Raw genomic sequence first — 20,665 nt, 5'->3', positions numbered from 1 at the left:
TTTGGCTAGACTCCTGGTCTAACATCTAGAATTGGAACGGAATGGGTGGACCTCATGGCCTTTATTACCACCAACCTTCTAGAACCATCATTTCTCTCCATTAAGATTCAGATCAAATTCATGAGCTGACAACTGATATTCTCTGGCATGTGCAGAAACAAAGGCATTCTACACCATTGTTCAGGGGTTAGTAGACAACAATTATTCTTCAACCACCACCTCCCCATATTTGAAATTCAAGGTCATACAAATTTTCTTTTCCATACTTTCTCTGCAACCATAACAATTTTGGTTCCAACATATGTAAATTGAGTGGATCCCACCGGATGTAAAGAACAACAACAAAACTTATGGGCTGGGATAAAAAAGAAAAAAAAAGGACAGTAAATAACATTTAGCAAGGAAGGGATAGAGGTTTTGGCAATAAAACCTTAGGAAAGATACAGAAAGAGAGGAGAGACTATACCTGGTCTTAGAATTGCATTCCAGTGGTGCATATGGAGGCGTTGGGGGTTCACCAGACAGGGCCCTGACAGTGAGGCATCCAATCACAGAGGCATTGTGCATTTGGATGCAGGACACACACAGAAAAATGCCTCTCCCATTCTGAGATTAAAAACCAGCTCTTACTTGATGGGTTTCAAGGCCAAGAGTGTCAGCACAGCCTAAGTACTCAATTTCTATTTGTCAAAGGAACAAATAAGTGTTTACTATCTGCAACAAAGTAAAAAGAGTTTACTGTACCCATAGGGGAGGGCTCTTTTGAGAAATTAAAGTGAACAAGTAAAAACAATGTGAAATAACTGCTCAATATTCTTGATTATAAATGTAAGATGCATAAAATGTAATTATCTTTATTTGGGGGAGGACTTTTGCTTCATTTTAATAAATCATAATATTTTTCATATGTTCCCTCCCCCTGTTGGTTCCCCCAATCTTACCACCTTTTACATAAAAGTGTGATTTCCTCACCGTCTGGGAAAGGCCTAAGTAGGCTGGAGAAGCAATAGTAATAAACTACGGTTTACTGTCATTTTATGAAAATAAGTCTTTGGGGTAATATGTAGTGAGGATAGCAGCAAGGTACTAAAATGACAAAAAAGGGGCGCCTGGCTGGTTCAGTCTGTGGAGCATGCGACTCTTGATCTTGGGGGTGTGAGTTTGAGCCCCACGTGGGGTGTAGAGATTACTTAAAAATAAAAGCTTAAAAAATAATTTAAAAATGACCAAAAAAATAAAGAAAAAAAGAAAAAATAAAAGACTGGACCACTCGCAGATAATTGTGTTAAACAAAGTTACTGAAAAAAGGTTAATACTGATTCATAAAGCTTACATAACAGGAAAATAAAAACAAAATCAAAACAGGAAATTTCACAGTGCAAAAATAAAGCAAATGAAATATGATGCAGTTATCCTTGATTCTTCCAAGATAACATAAAATTTAAAAGCAAAAAGACACTGAATCTTCCAAAACCCTGATGTCCAAATTGTGAAATGTGGAAGGCAGCTATGCTCACCACTATACCATCAACACATGCAAACTGTCAAATTTGGAAATCGATATGCTTATGTACTAAGGAAAACCTGCACAGTTGAAAATATGTATCTATACCATATATTTTGAATCATTTAGGAACCACAGACACCCCTAAATCCTTTATTTTTACCTTTACCTGTAATAAAATACATTATAATTAGATCATCTACAACTCAAGTCTAAACGGAGTTAATGTCACTTATTAACCGAAACACTGTTACCTCTGGAGTAACAGAATCTTCTTGTAAACATGAATTGTATTTTTTAAATTGTTTGAGAGTTTAATCGAAATATGTTTGATTACCAACAAGACTAGAAAATCTGCAAGCTCAGACATGAAATGCACTTACATTACGGGTTGAGGAGAATTGCTTCACTTAATAACACAATTTAAAAAAGGACAGCATGTGGTCCTAAGAATGCCAAAATTCATACTTAAATGTTAAGACAATTTAATTTGACACTTCATACAAACAGGCAATTTTTTAAATCCAGTTAAACTTCAAGAGCCACAGGACAAATACGCTGTAATCCTAAACTGTTTTTAGATAAAGCCTGAAACACAGTTCATTCAACAAATAACTAATGAGCACCCATCACGCATCAGACGCAGAGCATTACAGAACTGAACAAGACTCTGTCCTCCTGGAGCTGACACTGGCTCATTTTCCAAAGCTCTAAACCTTAACACGTTAGTATAAAACTGGAGTTCACAATGACCTACTTTCCAAAACTATAAACCTTCTGGCTTATTATAAAATAAAATTTAAAAAAAGATAGCCCGTGAAGAGATAATCTTGCCCAAAGCCCTGATGTATGAACTTCACGCTTGGGGAAAAGAAAGAATTCATAAACCAGTTTCTCAAATACACAAACAGTTAACACCTAATAGGCTGCGCCCAAGGCTGCCTCTGCTGGCCGCATGGGTGCATCCTTCCAGCAGATTCTCAACTCCCGACACCTGTGTCAAACTTGCCACTCTTAAACACATCCCTTCACGAAAGCAGGAGGTTCCTGAGTAGGCAACACGAGAATACCCCAGCCTCATCTACCTCCGGAAAAATTTGACTTCTAGAAGGACCTTCCCTAATTGGCCCTAAAATGTTGACTGTGAGGGACTGAACCATTAATTGTATTCACTACACAGCCAGTTCCGAAATATACAAAAAATCCCCGGAGACTTCTACGTGCTGCTAAAATAACGCTTTGCGTGGCTACACGTTTAGCTAAAACAGGAAGAACGCATCTGCTCATTCAGCCGAAACATTACGGTGACATATTTCTACCTGAGCGGCTGAAAATCCAACGGTATTCCTCCCCCCTCCCCGGCCCCCAAATTAGCCACTAGCCCACCGGTCCTCCCCACCCCCGCCGCCGCGCGCAGCCCACCGGGCCCGGAGGGGGGTGGGCGGGGAAGGGTCAAGCTCTCCTTCGCCACCGCTCGGCCTCCCGAGCTCCAGAAGAGGTTGTCAGGTTAACAGGGTCTGCGCCCAGCGCCATTAGCACACCTCCGAGCGCTGTGCCGAGCCCGGGCGGGAGGCAAGTTTGGCCGGTCCTGGCCCCGGACCCCCGCCTCTCCCCAGCGGCAGCATCAGCTGCGGCCGGCAGCGAGGGCCGGTCCCCGCCTCACCCACCTACCTACAGGGCGGGGGCGCAGGCTCCTCGGGTCCGGGAGAAGGGGATCCGGCGCATGCATTTCTGGGAGCGGTGGCCTCTGCTGCTCGGCGCGGGGGAGCGCATCCTCCAGGGTGGGTGGAAGGAGGGGTCGGGGGAGGTTCGTGCGGCGAGGAGGAGCAGGGGCGGGAGGGAGGAGCGCCGAGGCGCGTGCCCCCGGGGACGGGCGTCCGGAGCTGGTGGACTCGGGCGCCGCCAGGACTCCTCACGCCTCTCCCCAAGCGCGGCACCTTGCCAACCCTGCAGCTGCGCCCGCGGTCAGGGCATCGGCCGCGACAGGCTCGCGGGCCCGGCCGGAGGCGGGGAACTGCGGGTGGCGCGACGCGGTGCAGACGCCCGCCTCTAGCTCCGCCCGGCCCGCACCACGCTCTGCGCCCCTCCGCAGCGGCGGGGGCCGGGGAGCTCCGCGGCGGGGCTCGGCGGCTCGGGCTGCGGCATCTTCCCCGCCCCGGCGACCTCCGAGCTGGAAGGCTGGGCACCCCCGCTACCCCCGGCTGCTGCAGCCTAGGCTGTCCCGGCGCAGTCCCAGCCCCGGCCGGGCGGCTCCGCCCCGGAGAGCTGCGCGCGCGGCCGCCGCAGGCCTCAGCCCATTGTGACGCGTCCGAGAGGGAGCTCGCTGCTACCCGGGCGGCCGGACGCTGGGCGGTGGAGCCTGGGAGGGTCTTCTTACCTCGCCCCGGGCCGCATCCCCTACAGCTGGCCCGACGTGGCCACCACTCTTCGTGGGAAGTGAGGCTTTGAGAGCAGAGCTGGAGTTATAAAGCGTCTCCCCGAGTCTTAAAGCCTTGAGTTTCCTTCCAGCTTAGGGACCACTGGCCACAATAAATTCATCCTTCCGTCCTTTCCGGCGTTACGTTTCGCAGAGGGGCCCACCATCTCCTCCCCCTCCCGCTCCCGACCCTGGTACAGCATCCCGGATGCTGCCAATTTGCAATCAGTACAGCAGTAGGGACGTAGCAATTGGGTTCTCCGGGCCGGCTATTGGCAGAGGCCCGAGAGAGCCTTGGTTGGGAGGATTTGCATCAGCAACGGGGCAGTGCTGGTGAGCTTCCCATCCCCTCTTGGGAGCTGTTTCCTCTATGGTCCCATGACCAGCACTGCAAGATGACTAGGAGGATTTGGCCTTGAGGTTTACCCTTACACACAGAGAAAAAGAAAAAGAAAAAAAAAAGTCAAGGCACAGTCTGCGGCTGGTCTGATAACACTGGTATGTCAGAGGCCATACACACAGACGCACGAGATAGCAGCCTCCTCTGGGTTGCTGAGGCTGCTTATGGGCTTTGGGATTTCAGTTACAAGTGGTCATATTATACGATTTTGCAAAGTATGGAATAATTGCCCAATTCTGTACTGAACATATGTAAAATTGGACCTCCGGTTTACATCTTTAGGCATTTTGTTATTTGCAAATTATTTTCAAGGGAAAATTAGACTCTTAAAATACAAAGAGCTGATTTTATTGAATCAAAAGATTGATTGGGATCTCCAGAGAAATCAGTTGAGCCATTCTCACATTTGTTTGATGAGTGCTTTTATGATTTTGAAATCTAAGGTTACTTTTTTAAAATGGGCAAAGATAAGACATGTTCCATAGCAGTACAAACTGATAAAATCGCTAAGACTTCTTGAGAGGAGTTCCATGTGGAGCAAGGTAAGACCTGAACTGCTTAGGAGTCAGGAAACAGTGGCACATGACTTGGCCACTTTGAGGACTCTGACCTAGAGCTCCAGTTTATATTCAAAAGATACCTTTTATTATTCATGATATGTTGCCTCCAAATTCAGAATAACTCAGTTATAGAAATGTTTAGGTATATATGTGATACAAAAATGACAGAACGAAGCCACTTAAAGAGAATTTAGCAGTTGCTTACTCTAACAATGCTTATAAAGAAGCCTGCCTTAGAATGCAGTTTATAGGACATTTGTAGAAATGCTCATTGAGTTGCAATTCTTGACTGTTTCCATCCTTTTGCCACCAAGAGTCCCCTTCTGTTTTTCTTTAAATAGACCCCATGTTTTGGCAAGAAACTAGTGATCTTTTTTATTAGACAAAGGCAGAACTGAGTATGTATTTTAAAAGTAGTAAGCATCAATCTATAAAATGTTTGCCAGCCTTTCAAAAACACTGAAGGTAACTTAAGGATCCTCTTTCCTATCTTCAGGAACTCCTCTAGGACTGCATACTGTATCATATGCTTATTATAACATTACAGTGGAAGTCCTGGTATAGAGATTTCTGCTCCCCAGCTTAGAGGGAGAGAAAATCCCCTCTTAAAGATTTGTCACTAATTCCTTCTCATTAATTTAGCATTTATTGATTTGCCCAAGCTCTGTCCTTCTGGAGAAATCAGAAGAAACAAAATCATTTCCTTATCCTCTAGTGTGCTAGATGTGTGCTGTCCAACAGTAGCCACATGTGGCCACTTAAATTTAAATTAAAAATGTATTTTTTCATTCCACTAGCCACACTTCAAGTGCTGAAGAACCACACATGGCTAGTGACTACTCTTTTGTATAGAATAGAACATTTCCATTATTACAAAAAAAATATTCTGGACAGCGCCACTCTAAATAGAAGGTGAAATTTTAATTGGGAGATAAGATGAAATACATAAAATAATTTGGGAAATCTTAGTACACTAAAGATCGAACCTCATTAGAACGTGTACTTCTTGAGAACATGGCAATCTCTAAGAATTCAGGCTTTGACCTCAAACTATAGTTCTCCCTGTGCTGACCTAGGATGTGTTGCTTAACTTCTGTTGCTTTATCTGTAAAAGGGGGATGAAAATAGTATCAACTTCACGGGATGGATATAGGGATTAAATGAGGTAATCCATGAATGATGCTTAGACTAAAGTCTAGAATAGGACCTTCAAGAAAAGTTAGCTATTACTCTTATAATATACATTAATGTAGTAAAAGTTTTCTTTCTTAAAAGTTGTATCCCTTGGGGGGCGCCTGGGTGGCTCGGGTCATGATCCTGGGGTCCTGGGATCGAGCCCCATGTCGGGCTCACTGCTCGGCAGGAAGCCTGCTTCTCCCTCTCCCGCTCCCCCTGCTTGTGTTCCCTCTCTGGCTGTGTCTCTCTCCGTCAAATAAATAAATAAAATCTTTAAAAAAAAAAAGAAAGAAAGAAAGAAAAATTTGTACCCCTTGGGTGCCTGAGTGGCTCAGTCAGTTAAGCCTTGGACTCTTGATTTCAGCTCAGGTCATGACCCCAAGGTTGTGAGATCGAGCTCTGCCTGGGGTTCCAGGCTCAGCCCAGAGTCGGCTGAGGCTTTGGGAAACACCACCAAACAATAGTGACTGTTGTTGCAAACGTGTGCATATTTTTCTTACATAACTATCTAAAGATAATTTTGTAGGGAGAGGGGTGGAGGGATAGGGTAACTGTGTGACGGACATTGGGGAGGGTATGTGTTGTAATGAGCACTGGGTATTATATAAGACTGAGGAATCACAGACCTGTACCCCTGAAACAAATAAGACATTATATGTTAATTAATTGAATTTAAATAAAAAAATTAAAAGGAAAAACAAAAAAATAAAGATAATTTTGTAATGAAGTGTGGCTAGTGTGCTTTTTTTGTTTTTTTTAGGGAGGAAGAGTATATGCCTGAAGTAGGGAGTGTGGGGAGGAGCAGAGGGAGAGGGAGAGAATCTTAAGCAGAACCCATGCTGAGCCCAAGGTGGGGCTGGATCTTAGGACCCTGAGAACGTGACCTCAGCAAAATCAAGAGTCAGATGCTCAACCAACTGAGCTACCAGAGGTGCCCCTAGTGTGTCTGTTTTTAAGCACAACACTCACTGGTTATCTTCCCTTGAACTGGAATTCCAAGAACATCAGCACATACTGCTCTAATACTTTGCCAGAATGAAAGAGGCTCCTTGGATAAGCAATGAGCTCACAACCACTGAAAGAACTGAAACTCCTGTGGAAAGAAGTTTTCTCTGTAAAGGTGTTGGAGAGGAGATTTGTGTATTGGGTGATGAGTTTAATCTGTGGGCACCAAGAAAGTTCACTCTTCAGTGGTTAAACCTATCCTTCTCTTCCTAGCACAGAAACATCTTTCACATGCCTGACTTAGGTTGGTTGAGACACAGGAGTTCCATGGCAGGTAAATGCTAATGACATCTATGGAGGCTTGTGGGTAGCCATCTTGGACCTAAAGAATTGAGGACCTGACAGAATTGAGTTCACTATTTAATAGTGGTTCATTTTTACAGCTGCTATCATTGAGCCAGCACATTATAGATAACCCTTGAATTCTGAGAAAAATGTAAATAGGTCCTTTTGTGGATGGGCCTATTGTTAGTGCTTCTCTCAGTTAGTTATAAAGTCTGAGGAGGAGGTAGAAATCTCCTTGTCATCAGAAAGGAGGAGGCTGCCGGAGTGTATTGAGAAAGAAATACTGACGTCTATAGAAACAGATTGCTGTCTGCGTGCCAGTCAACACGTAGAACTAATGGCTGATTATTTAGATTAAGCCCAATAAATTTGTCCTTTTCTTTTATTATTCACAGTTCATTGAAAAGTTCCCTGTTCTTGGAGAGTTTCCACTGTTTTATTTCTGCTGAAAAGTCTGTTCAGTAGCTTGAGAATTCATTACATATTTTCTAAATTTTCTGGAAAACTTAGTCAAATAAGCAGGTACAAAGACACTGTAGCTAAGATATAATTTAAAATTCTGAAATGAACCCCTAAACTGAACTGGTAGTTGTTGCTTGGATTTATTAGATGAAAGAAATTTACAGTGCAATAAGCTGAAAAGGGTTTTTTTCAAAGGACATAATTATAGATCCACAAAAAGTTGCAAAAATATATATATAGGGAAGTCTCAGGTCCCCCCACCCCCACTGCCCCAGTTGTCCCCATGGTAACATTTTGGGTAACTCCACTAATATCAAAACCAGAAAAATGACATTGGTATGCTCTTTCAAGCTTAGTTATATTTCATCAGTTTTACATACACTCTTTTTTAAGTATTTGTGTGTCCTATACAATTTTATCATCTGTACAGATTATTCTACTACCACCCCAATAAGACACAGGACTGTTCTATTACCATAAAGCTCCCATGACCTGCCCCATTATAGTTGCATCCATCTTCCTCCCCACCACATCTCTAATTCCTGCAAATCACAAATTCCTTCTCATTTCTATAATTTAAAAAATGCTATACAAAGGGAATCATACTGTATAACCTTTTGGATTGGCTTTTTCATAGTCCCTTGGGATCCATCCAAGTTGTTATGTGGATCAATGGTTTGTTCCCTTTTTTGATAAATATTCCATGGTATGGATATACCACAGTTTAAGCATTCACCCCCTGAAGGATATTTCTGTGGTTTCCAGTTTGGGGCTGTTATAAAAAAGCTGCTGTAAACATTTGTGGACAGATTTTGTGTGAACGTAAGTTTTCAATCCTCTGGGGTAAGTTCTCAAGAGTACAAGTGATGGGTCAGATGGTAAGTGCATGTTTAGTTTTATAACAAACAGCCAAATTATTTTCCAGAATAGCTGTACCATTTTATATTCCCATCAGTAAAGTATGCATGATGAGTGGCACATTTTAATCTATTAAATAAATATGTTAAAGTATAGTCCTACATGTCTCTTAATATCCACTATTTTACTGTTGTTCCTTACTTACTTGAACCCCACCAGACTAAACTTCAAGGTCAGGACTCCATTTTGTTCATCTTGATGTCTTTGGTGCCTAATATAGTCCTTGACATATATTAGTCAATAAATATTTGTTTAATAAATGAACAAATTAATGAACAAAAGAATAGCTGAGTCAGACTGAAATCAAATTGAAAAATAAAACTATCAATAAATTATAAGTGAATTTGAATTGGATGCAATGAATTTTCTTCCAATGTATAACAATATTTTCAAATTAGAAATTGGCACTCTATAAGTTGAGTCATTTTGGAGCAAATTTGTAAAAACTAAATGCTAAGTTATGTTGGGCCAAGTTATTCATATTAGTACTTTGGTAAAAGCAAAAGATTGGAAATAATCTAAGTGACTGATATGAAACTGCTTTAATAAAATACCTAAATAGTGGAATACTATGTACTTATCAAAAGTAATGAGAAAACTTTTTATGTAAAGAATGGACATCCTTTAAAAGATATTAATTTTAAAAAATTAGAAAAAGTATGTAGAGTATGTCCCTCTTTGTGTAAAAATAAAACAAAGAAATGAAAAAAAAGATATAGGCATAAAGATCTTAATTCTCTCTAAGTCAATCTATAAAGTACAGGGTGTGCCACACTATCTTATAACAGAAGGTAAAGAAGTGCTCAAAAATTAGGGAGACATATCAAAAGAATACAGGAGCCAACTTAAAAGGACCCCTCTGGCCAAATTTGGGACAATTACTAAGAAAAATGACAGTGGTGGATTATTACACATTGAATAAAAACAGAAAAAGAATATGAGTCCAAACTATATTTAAAAATTAAATAGAGAATAAAAAGAGAAAGGAGAGAAAGGGAAGTTGTTTACATGAGAATGATAAAATTAAAATAACACCATCTTGCAATCACCATGGTAATAATTGATTCAAGCAAAGATTGTCAGTGGGTGAAAGTTTGCTGAGGAACAGAAGATTCATACATTCTCAAGGTATGGTGGACACCTTAACCAAATGCTCGAATTTACTATATGTTTCCTATAGCTGCTGTAAAAAATTAGCACAAACTTAATGGCTTAAAAACAACACGAATTTATTATCTTACAGTTCTGTAATCCGGAAGTCTGACTTTGGGTCTCACTAGCCTAAAATCTGGGTGTTGGCAGGGCTGTTTTCTTTCTGGAGGCTCTAGGGAAGAATCCCTTTCCTTGCCTTTTTCAGCTTCCAGAGGCCACCTGGATTCCTCAGCTCAGGGTCCCCTTCCCCTTCTTCAAAACGAGCAAAGGTAGGTTGAGTTTTCCTCGGATCACATCACTGGGACACTAACTCTCCTGCTTCTCTCCTTCACTTATAAAGACCCTTGTTATAATTTTGGGCCCACTCAGATAATCCAGGATAATTTCCTGTGTCTTGAAATCCTTAATCACATCTGCAAAATTCCTATTGCCATGTGAAGTAACATACTCGTGTGTTCTGGAGATTAGGACAGGGACATCCCCATGGGGGCCATTATTCTGCCTACAACATTGGCCATGAGAGATAATGTGATACATTAGCATCATGCACATTCTGATGTAATGCACTGAGAAGGACACATCACTTAAGGTTCTTTTCTTGTCAAAAGAGATATTTATCTGAGTTGATAAATTCAGTTCTGAAACAACAGTCTTTCACTATTCAAAAAGATCAATATTGTTAAAAAAAAAATCGAGGAATTGTTCCAGAATAAAGGAAAGAGACTAAAGAAACATGACAACTAAATGCATTGTATAATCCTTGAGTAGATCCTGGGTAAAAAGAAAAAGTATAAGAAGTGTTATTATGACAATTGAAACATTTTATTTTTAACTGTATAATTAATAATATTGCATTAAATTTAAATTACCTAAGTGTGATAATTGTTTTGCTTGTTCTTAGGAAATATAGGAGAAAAGTATTTAAAGGTAAAGTATTATGATGTCTGCAACTAACCCAAAATGCTTCAGAAGAAAGACGAAGAGAAAGCAAATATGGCAAAATATTAACAACTGGTGAATCTAGTTCGGTACTGTAAAATAGAAATATAATGCAAGGCACATATATAATTTTAAATATTCTAGTGGTTACCTTAAAAAGTGAAAAGAAAGTGAAATAAATTTTAATAATATTTTAGCCCAATATGTTTCTTTTAAAAAATTTTTTAGAAAGAGAGCATGCACCTAAGTGGTGTGGAGGGGCACAGGGAGAGGGAGAAAGAGAATCCCAAGCCAACTCCACACCTAGTGTGGAGCAGGGCAAAGGGCTGGATCTCACCACCCTGAGGTCATGAACTCAGCTGAAATCAAGAGTCCCGTGCTCAACCGAATGAGCCACCTAGGCGCCCCAACCCAATATATTTCTAATTTAAAAATGTAATCAATGTAAAAATTATTGAGATATTTTACTTTTTCCCCTATATTAAGGCTTAAAAAACCAGTAGGCAGTCATCAACTGTAGAACATCTAAGTTTGTGCTAGCTGCATTTCAATGCACAATAGTCACATGGGCTGGTCTTACTAAATTGGACAGCACAGGTTCAGATGAAGGGTATATGTGTGTTCATTTTCCTACACTTGGAATTTTCTGCAGGTTTGGAATTTTTCAAGATAAAAAGCTGGAAAAAGGAGAAATAGATATTAGTTGTATATGCATAGACTGTTTCTAGGATACAGAAGAAACTGTTAACACTGGTTACCTCTGGGAAGAAGAAATCAGTGACTGGGGAAAAGAGAGGGATGGTGGTGTTTACTGTACCTTTCTATCCTTTTGTAGCATATTGTGACTAAGCCTATTAAAATTTGAAATTATTCTAAAAATAATATCTGTTTTATCTTTGTATTCAAAACCAGATCCTTTGCTACTTAGCCCTGGTAACCCGCAATTCAGAGGAAAGAGCTCCACCTACTGAACCTGATTTCCTAAGAATTCCTTGATAGAGGAAAGAAGCATGAGTCCTATCTAAAATATAATTAAGTTTAGAAATTTCTCGTGATTTTTCCATCTTTGTCAGTCTTTAAAAATCCGTTTAATCTTCCTGCCTGTATATTATTAAACAATTTTAGACAAATGTTATCAATAATCTAAACCGTCTCTGGGTTGCCGAAAACAAGAAACAATATTCAAGCAGAGGCTCACCTAAATTCTACGGTGATGGATGACCGCTGGAACTCACAGTGGCGCCGGGGGTTGTGACCAAGTTCATTACGAATTTATATCTGTGTTACTTAAGCCTCCTTCCATCTTGCAGCGGAGCTGGGTCTCTTGGGTTACATTTGCTCTGCTGGAACGGTTGGCACTTCAAAGCGCAGTTACATCCTGTTGCCTTCTGCTCCTATTTCACGAGGATTTCTGAATCGAGGCTGGGCGGTAAGGTTTCTTACTCCTCTGGTAATTGCATCATTTCCCGGCCGTGTCTCGCACAGAACGCGGAGACGTGAAGCGATTGCCCGGTTAATAACACTTACAAAATATGAGCATAATGGAAACGCAGTGGGTTTGAAGGGTTTCCTCGGATCCGGGTGCAGATGATCTCCGCAGTGCTTCACTAGGCACGTCACCCACAACTCTCAGCTTCGTTAGCCTGGCTCAGTAAGTAATCATCACGATAGATACATAATCGGGTTCTAGAAGGCCACGTGGCCCTTCATCACCCACAGAGAGCCTGCGCCGCCTGCCAGGGACGTGTGCGGTGTCACACCCAGCTCTGCAACGTGCAATGCTCTCCGCCGGTGACAATCTATCTAGATTTAATACAAGGTTTAGTGGGACTTAACATCTGCGTGAGAGGAAGAGTCAGAGACAGAGGTTAGATTTAGAAAGAGCAGCTAGATGATTAAAAAAATAACAAAGCAAATGACAAGCTTCCGGGCAGTACTCTCTAACATTTCTATAGATATAGATATTTATGTTACATAATTAGAATGAATTACGTAATTAGTCTTTTCTAGCAGGGCAGTCGGAAGAGGATTGGATTTGGAGGGTCCAGGATTTCCCCACAGGAGCCACCTGGGTGCTGGGCTGGGAGCGCCCAAAATTTGCCTCAGTTTAGGAGACTGCGACTCAAAACAGGAACGAAGTGGGTGGGGCTTAGAACCAACAAACTCTCTTTCTACTGGTCAGGTCTACGTAGAGATTTTTTTTAAGTGGCAAATAAGCTTCAGGGAAGACGGCAGTCAGCTTCCCTGGTGGTCTAGTGGTTAGGATTCGGCGCTCTCACCGCCGCGGCCCGGGTTCGATTCCCGGTCAGGGAAAAAGTTTTATCCTACCTCCTAAAAATCTTGAATTCTTACCTGCTTTTTTTTAAAAAATCATATTTATTTTATTCACTCATAAAAGTTGAATTCGTCTTTAAATGTTATTTAATCTAGGATTTAAAATACGCCTTCTTTTCCCCCCAGGTACAGCAGCAGGTTCTTTTCCTGTTCCTCAAAGCATCCTACGGGTTGTTGGCACCGAAGAGAATGTAAACATTGGGTTCCTCCTGCTGGAGCACCTGGTAAGACGCTTTACCCAGATTGGGACTGGAGAGTTGGAAGGGAACAAAGTGAAAGGTGGAGGTCCTGTGAGACATGCAGGGGAGGCCTGGATAGAGAGGAAGGTGGGTAAAGAGGAAAGACAGTAAGGAGAGTGGTGAGTGGGGAGATGGGGGACACTTCCTGTTCCAGTGCATGTCACCTTAAATAAACTAGATTTACTGAACAAGAACGTTGTGGAAGGAGAAGCAAAGCATAGAAGTTAGAGCAAACACCCCTACCCTGGGCCGACCAGGTCCTCTGTACAGAATTACAACAGAAATATCCAGAAGTAGAGCGAAGAAAGCCTTGGCCCCCAGCACGTGAAGGGGCAAATAAAACTGCCTCTCACAGTTGTGTAGAAAGTCAAAGGAGAACACGATTACGGTTTTGAATATGGCCTGTTAATTTGGAAAGGGTGCTGATTGGGAGCGTGGTAAAGCAGGAAGCTGGGTTACATTAAGATTTGGTTTGAAGAGGTCATCCAAGTGAACTTATCCTGTACATATGGAGTGAAATTTTTGACTAATAATGATAGATTTGGAGGAGATTATGCTTTGAAGTGAGAACTGAAGGCCCAAGAGTAGAAATGCTTCCTAAGAGATTGAGTGCAGCATAAAGAGGCAAGGTTTGCAGGCTTGACTTCCACTGTAGGAGGACAAAGTAGGAAAGTCTGAAGGACAAGAGTCAGTCTAAGTCAGGGTCAAAGAAGCCAAAGAAGAAAGAGTCTAGAAATTGCAGTGTAGAGGTGCCTGGGTGGCTCAGTTGCTTAAGCGACTGCCTTCGGCTCAGGTCATGATCCTGGAGTCCCGGGATTGAGTCCCACATTGGGCTCCCTGCTCAGCGGGGGGTCTGCTTCCCCTCTCTGCCCTCTTCCCTCTCGTGCTCTCTGTCTCTCATTCTCTCAAATAAATAAAATCTTAAAAAAAAAAAAAAAAAGAAATTGCAGTGTACCCATTAATAGCATAACGGATATTTTTCTTGTTTGCTTAATTTTTTTTTTTTTAATTTATTTATTTGAGAGAGAGAGAATGAGAGAGAGAGAGCACATGAGAGGGGGGAGGGTCAGAGGCAGAAGCAGGCTCCCTGCCGAGCAGGGAACCCGATGCGGGACTCGATCCAGGGACTCCAGGATCATGACCTGAGCCGAAGGCAGTCGCTTAACCAACTGAGCCACCCAGGCGCCCTGCTTAATTTTTTAATGGCGTTTTATTTTCTTTAGTCTTGGTGTCATCCTTATTGTTTCACCTATACTATGGCTATTTTTAATCAAATAAGTACACTTTTCCTAAATAATATTGTCATTTAGACACAGCAGTACTTTATCACATTCCCTACACACAGCACAAAGCTGCTGCTCTGTAGAGCCGGAATATTGTGCTCAGCTCCGTACTTATGAAAAAGGGGGGCGCCTGGGTGGCTCAGTTGGTTAGGCGACTGCCTTCGGCTCAGGTCATGATCCTGGAGTCCCGCATCGGGCTCCCTGCTCGGCAGGGAGTCTGCCTCTCCCCCTGACCCTCCTCCCTCTCATTCTCTCTGTCTCAAATAAATAAATAAAATTAAAAAAAAAAAGAAAAAGAAAAAGGGGGAAATGCTGAAGGACTGTTTGCAGAAATAGCCCACATATGAGGAGTTTCCTTAAAGATGAAGGACTAGAAAGTATTTAACCAGCACAGATGAAAGCAAAGGTTATTTGCTGCCTATCAAAAACATTTTTCTGAACTTGTCAAGTTATTTCATTTAAACACAAAATCCTCATATATCCAGGGTTAGGGTGATGCATAATTGAATATTAAGGTGGTGGAGAGGAACCAAGGGTGGAGAGGAAGGAAGGGGAGGACTTTATAGTTGGTGCTGTATTAATGGATTACTTAATCAATTAAATCAAGAAGTAGATTGCTAAGACTTCACTTGCAAACAATCATATACATGTTCAGCCCTCGTAATTCTATTTTTTTATGATCCACAGCTCTACATTTCCACTGAAAGAAGTGGAAAAAGAATTACACTGAGTCAATTTGAATAATGTCTACAACTTAATGAGTTCTTTCAGATTCTGAACACCGAACTAAGCACTTTATCTACAATAATCAAATCAATTTGTACAACAATTATCCTTGTTTTGGAAACAGACTCAGAAAGTTTATTTAACCTATCTGCAATCACACAAGTATGTGGGGGAACCAGGATTCCAACCTGATTTGCCCAACCTAAATCTGATATTCTTTAAGACTCCCCACACTACAACAAATTTTCTGGTGCCACATTGGCATCTTCTTTAAAGCAGTCTTTACAAATCGGATGGCTCATAGGGAGTGTTGCATAGAAGTAAAGAGGAATTATATGACATTGCAGGTTCTCTTTTAAAGGTATAATTGAATTCTATGCATGACAAGTTTAGTAAAAGTCAACTGTAGTAGTTTTGGGGGTTACCAGATTCCATAGAAACATGTGGAAAACATTTATTCTTTTTATTTGTTTGTTTGAGAGAGAGAGACAGACAGCAAGAGCAGGAGGGACAAAAGGGGAGGGAGAGAGAGAATTTCAAGCTGACCCCACGCTGAACACAGCTGAAAGCCAGGCTCTATCCCAGGACCTTGAGATCATGACCTGAGCTGAAACCAAGAGTCAGATGCTTGACCAACTGCACCACCCAGGCACCGCGGAAGACTTTTAGTTAAGAAATAAGTTCAACAGCAAACACAGTGTACTTGCATTTATGGATAAGCATGTTGATTTGTGAAAGTGTTTTTTTTTTTCCTTCAGTGCGATTTTATTTAAAAATCATCTTTACCACAACTCCATTTGATCATTATTACTTTATTGACTTAAAAATGATTCTTGGTTTTTTATCTTCTTCCTTTAATAGGTAGGCTATAGAAAAATAATATTTTTACATTAGTTACATAAAAGGAAAGCAATTTAAATTTAAGCCACGGACCTACTTGATTAGCTTTTTTACCAGCTTATTACATCCTCTGAATTTCTATAATATATATCACATAATATATAGTAGTTTATATAACTTGCTATAGTTTTGTGTAAGTTATGTTTTTGTAAATTCCTAGATGTCAGAGTTCATAAAATATACTTCTTCTGCCTTATAAAGTGATAGTCATATCATTGGTGGCCAAAAATTCTTGCTGTTTTTGGTCTTGATAATTAGTATGATGCCTGAGGGCACTAACGTGGTAGTAAGCCAAGAGCTCCATGAAGGCAACGTCTGTATCACCTTCCTCTTTGTATCCTCTAGGTTATGTCGGTACTTGGCACCTAGGAGCAACTCAAATGACTCTTGAGTGGATAAATGAGAGAATGAGGCAAGACTGGAATTGGCACTTCTCCGAAGAAACATATGTGACCAGTAAATTTTTTTAAAAGAGTATCAACTTCTTTTGTGATTAGGAAATGCAAATTAAAATTTAAAAGATCCTGGGGCACCTGGGTGGTTCAGTCGTTGGGCGTCTGCCTTCGGCTCAGGTCATGATGCCGGGGTCCTAGGATCGAGCCCCGCATCGGGCTTCCTGCATGGAGGGAAGCCTGCTTCTCCCTCTCCCACTCCCCCTGCTTGTGTTCCCTCTTTCGCTGTTTCTCTCTCTCTGTGTCAAATAAATAAATAAAAAATCTTAAAAAATAAAATAAAATTTAAAAGATTCTGTTCATACCCACAAAGTGGCAAAAGTGAAAAAAATCTAATACCAAGTGTTGACAAGGATGTAGAACAATGGCACTCTTACACGCTAATGGTGGAAGTGTAAATTGGTGCGATAACTTTGGAAAACAATATGGTGTTATCCAGTAAAGTTGGAGTTTCCCATACCCAGCAACTCAAACCCTGAGAAATCCCTGCACAGGTGCACCGGGAGATACACAGAATGTTTATTGCAGCACTGTCATAATAGACCCAAACTGGAAGCAACCTAAATGTCCATCAAGAGTAGAGTAGCTAGGGCGCCTGGGTGGCTCAGTTGGTTAAGCAACTGCCTTCGGCTCAGGTCATGATCCTGGAGTCCTGGGATCGAGTCCCATGTTGGGCTCCCCGCTCAGCGGGGGATCTTCTTCTCCCTCTGACCCTCCCCTCTCTCATGCTCTCTCTCTCTCAAATAAATAAATAAATAAAATCTTAAAAAAAAAAGAGTAGAGTGGCTAAATATATTGTGGTTTAGTCATGCAATGAAATACTGCAGCTTAGGGAAAATAAATGGATTACAGCTCCTCTTACTAACATTATGAATCCAGAAAAATATGATTTAAAAGCAAATCGAATGCAGAATGATTCCATTTTATTTGAAGTTTTAAAACGCTAAATTAAAAATGTTGTTCATTGGTAAATATATACACAGATGGCGAACTATAAAGAAAAGCAAAGTGGTTATTCCTGGTTGATAGAAAAGAGAGAGGAAGGATTTGGCAAGAAACATGCAAGAAAAATGCTAGCCTGGGTGTACACAGTTGTTAATTCTCATTTGATTATTTATAACATATTATACTATTTTTCTCCACCAGTTCGATATTTAATTAAAAAACAAAAAGGAATGAATGATATGTTTGGGCAAACTCTTTGGGATGATGGCATGCCAGCAATATTTAGTTGAGCAAAATCTCACTCCTCAGTAGTCATAGTTTATAATGGTGCTTTTCTGTTTTTTTGTTTTGTTTTGTTTTGTTTTTTTAATAATGGTGCTTTTCTAAAGTAGGGAAGTTCCAGGATTTTGAAAGTGACATGCGGAAATAAACCACAAGGTGGCATCATAGACGCATGTGTCTCATTCAGAAACATTTAATCCACTTGCCTTGGAAATGTTGAATATAGTTAAAATCTAGAGTTTATTGTATTCATAGGGAGCAGCAGAGGATATTTTTATTCTTTTACCTTCTTTCTTCTCATTTCATCAATTGTGCTTGATTTTACTTGCATGTATTCTGTGTTACCAGATTAAAGGTTGAAGGAAGCAATTCAAATAAATCCAACGCAACAATTACGCAGGTCCAGCTTGTGACATTTATTCATTCATTTCTCATTCAGTTATGCACTCATATAGTCATTCATTTAACCAGTATCTGCAAATATTTGTTGTTTCTTTCTGTACCAGACGTAAGTCAAAGAGGCCCTGGAGACTTAACATGAGCAAAAACATAGTCACTATCATTTGCTTTTCGCATAGTGGTAGAAACAGGTAATAATCATATCCTTACAAATTTAAATTGCAACTGACAGATTCTGTAAGGAGAAGTATGTGATTCCACACTAAGGTTTTGAATCAGTTGGAGATGTCTGCGGAGGGATCCATCTGTTGAGATCTGAAAAATGAAGGTGAGTTACCTGGGTAAAAAGGAGAGAAAAGAACATTCTAAGTAGAAGGAAAATGTGCAAATGCTGGTAGCAGGAGAGAGCAAGGAGATTACCAGGGGCTGAAAGAAAGCCCGAATGGCTGGATGGCAAGTCCAAGGTGGTAGAGCAAGGTGAGGAGAGGTCTAAGAAGTGGACAGGAGACAGATCTTGCGTGGCTCTTAGCCTGAGGTTAAGGATTTTGTCTTCATACTGAGAGCATGGGGCGAGCCACAGAGGAAAGCAGGTGCAACAGCGGCTTAAAGCCCATGCCCTGTCACTGGTAAATCTGCAGCTTTATCAGCGTCTAGGAAAGATTCTGCCTTAGGTACTAGAGAGTGGCACAACTCTGTTCACCGATGTATGTGTGATTTGCTTTTTGATGGTGAAGGACATCATTTAAAGACAGTAGGATAATTTCATTCTCAGTCGTATTCATTAGATTCAAGATTTGTCTTCTAAAGAGACATGACTCCGTTGTATTTATTTTGAATCAGTCTAAAAACCATTGCTTTTGAAGATAGGAAACATAAAGGATGATTTCTTAACCAACCAATAGATCTATTCAGCTCATCCACAACAAAATAAAAAGCCTTGGCATCTAAAATATAAAAGGTATGAAAGAAAATGTTTATAATCCTGTTGTCTCAGAAAGAACCATGTATTAGAAATCAGGAGATCTGGGTCACATGACTGTGAGAAAGATGATCTAATTTGGTTGGGCCTCAGTTTTCTTCTTCTGTAAAATGAAGCACTGGTCTAGGTTATATTCTTCTAACTCTGAAATTTTGGAAATCTGAAAATTTATTTATATAAAGCAAAATGTACAGGCAAATAATGTAATGTAAAGAGAACAGGTGTTGGGGAAATACCTTGGTATGAATTTGAATAAAGGTGTGTGAATGGGACTGTATGAGACTTATTCTGGATCTTAAGACATTTTCAATAAACTAAATTTGAATAAGCTACACTACCATTTATTGATAGTGTACTATGTACCAAATCTTACGAACATTATCTCACTTAATCCTCAGAAAATTCTTGTGAGATAGGTGTTGTTTTTTAATCCTATTTTACTAATTAAAAAACAAAGCTTACACAGATTCAGTAATTTGTTCAAACTCACACAGTTAATGCATCTCAAGATGTATCTTGATCTGATTTCAGAACTTGTCCTTTCAGTCATTATACTATTTATTATATGTCTTGAAGAGTTGAGATTTTTTTTTAATCTTTTTTTTTTAAAGATTTTATTTATTTATTTGAGAGAGAGAGAATGAGAGACAGAGAGCATGAGAGGGAGGAGGGTCAGAGGGAGAAGCAGACTCCCTGCTGAGCAGGGAGCCCGATGCGGGACTCGATCCCGGGATTCCAGGATCATGACCTGAGCCGAAGGCAGTCGCTTAACCAACTGAGCCACCCAGGCGCCCAAGAGTTGAGATTTTTAAAAATGACATATATATTGAGTAAAATAGAGATAAATTTACTAGAATCACAAATACGGATTTCAAGTTATTTATAAGTGATCTGTTGAATAAGTACCAAGAATTTTAATAAGCTCCCACATCTTAAACAAAACTGCTTATTTAATGAATTAAACATGCACTATCCTGGATATGGCTGTGAAGTTGCACTATTACTAAGCAAACCATCTCTTTGTCAGTATGTTTTTGCTGTATCAGTCAAGGATACGCTTGCAGAATTTTAAGCTATATATTTAAAAGGAACAATTAGACAAATAGCTTCCATCACTTTTCTCGCTATGTCATATCCTGATGACAAACAATGGTGAACTTTGTTTCTCCTTTTGTCTCAAACTCCTGATACCCAGAGCAAGGAAGCTGCCTGCCAGACCTTGTTGTTTGGAGACGTGGCTAAATACATTTATATTGAGTTATTGCTCCTGTGTTGTTTTGTCTGTAGCTCCCACTCTTAAGCATGCTTG

The 20,665-nt window shown here is 40.7% G+C and overlaps 1 protein-coding gene, 1 long non-coding RNA gene and 1 other non-coding gene across 14 annotated transcripts in view; 2 read left to right on the top strand and 1 right to left on the bottom strand.

The window, feature by feature from the left end:
- Window positions 1–12,156, bottom strand: part of NCOA7 (nuclear receptor coactivator 7) — a 155,888-nt gene extending 143,732 nt beyond the window's left edge. For 3 of the 12 annotated variants that reach the window (XM_045865498.3, XM_064598071.1, XM_064598074.1), the window contains exon 1: window positions 3,176–3,727. Coding sequence is in view for 2 of the 12 variants with exons in the window: in XM_064598076.1 (XP_064454146.1) it covers window positions 3,176–3,233 (58 nt within the window). In the remaining 10 variants the exon portion in view is untranslated. Of the gene's footprint in view, window positions 1–3,175; window positions 3,730–3,881; window positions 4,175–12,015 lie in introns of those variants that run through there. The other 9 variants (XM_045865493.3, XM_064598073.1, XM_064598077.1 and 6 more) reach the window with 7 other exon arrangements.
- A 177-nt stretch (window positions 12,157–12,333) lies between these two features.
- On the top strand, window positions 12,334–17,531 carry LOC123836579 (uncharacterized). The gene is made up of 3 exons (XR_006788986.3): window positions 12,334–12,468; window positions 13,278–13,375; window positions 16,645–17,531. It is a non-coding gene; the product is annotated as an uncharacterized LOC123836579 (long non-coding RNA).
- On the top strand, window positions 13,059–13,130 carry TRNAE-CUC (transfer RNA glutamic acid (anticodon CUC)). The gene has a single exon. It is a non-coding gene; the product is annotated as a tRNA-Glu (tRNA).
- Window positions 17,532–20,665: the final 3,134 nt, after the last annotated feature.

The sequence above is a fragment of the Mirounga angustirostris genome, unplaced genomic scaffold, assembly GCF_029215605.1.
Source record: "Mirounga angustirostris isolate CCGP_5_RB_7025 unplaced genomic scaffold, mMirAng1.0.hap1 SCAF_8, whole genome shotgun sequence".
Taxonomy (NCBI): domain Eukaryota; kingdom Metazoa; phylum Chordata; class Mammalia; order Carnivora; family Phocidae; genus Mirounga; species Mirounga angustirostris.
Note: the sequence above shows the minus strand (reverse complement) of the source record. Positions and strands in the feature narration are given on the sequence as shown.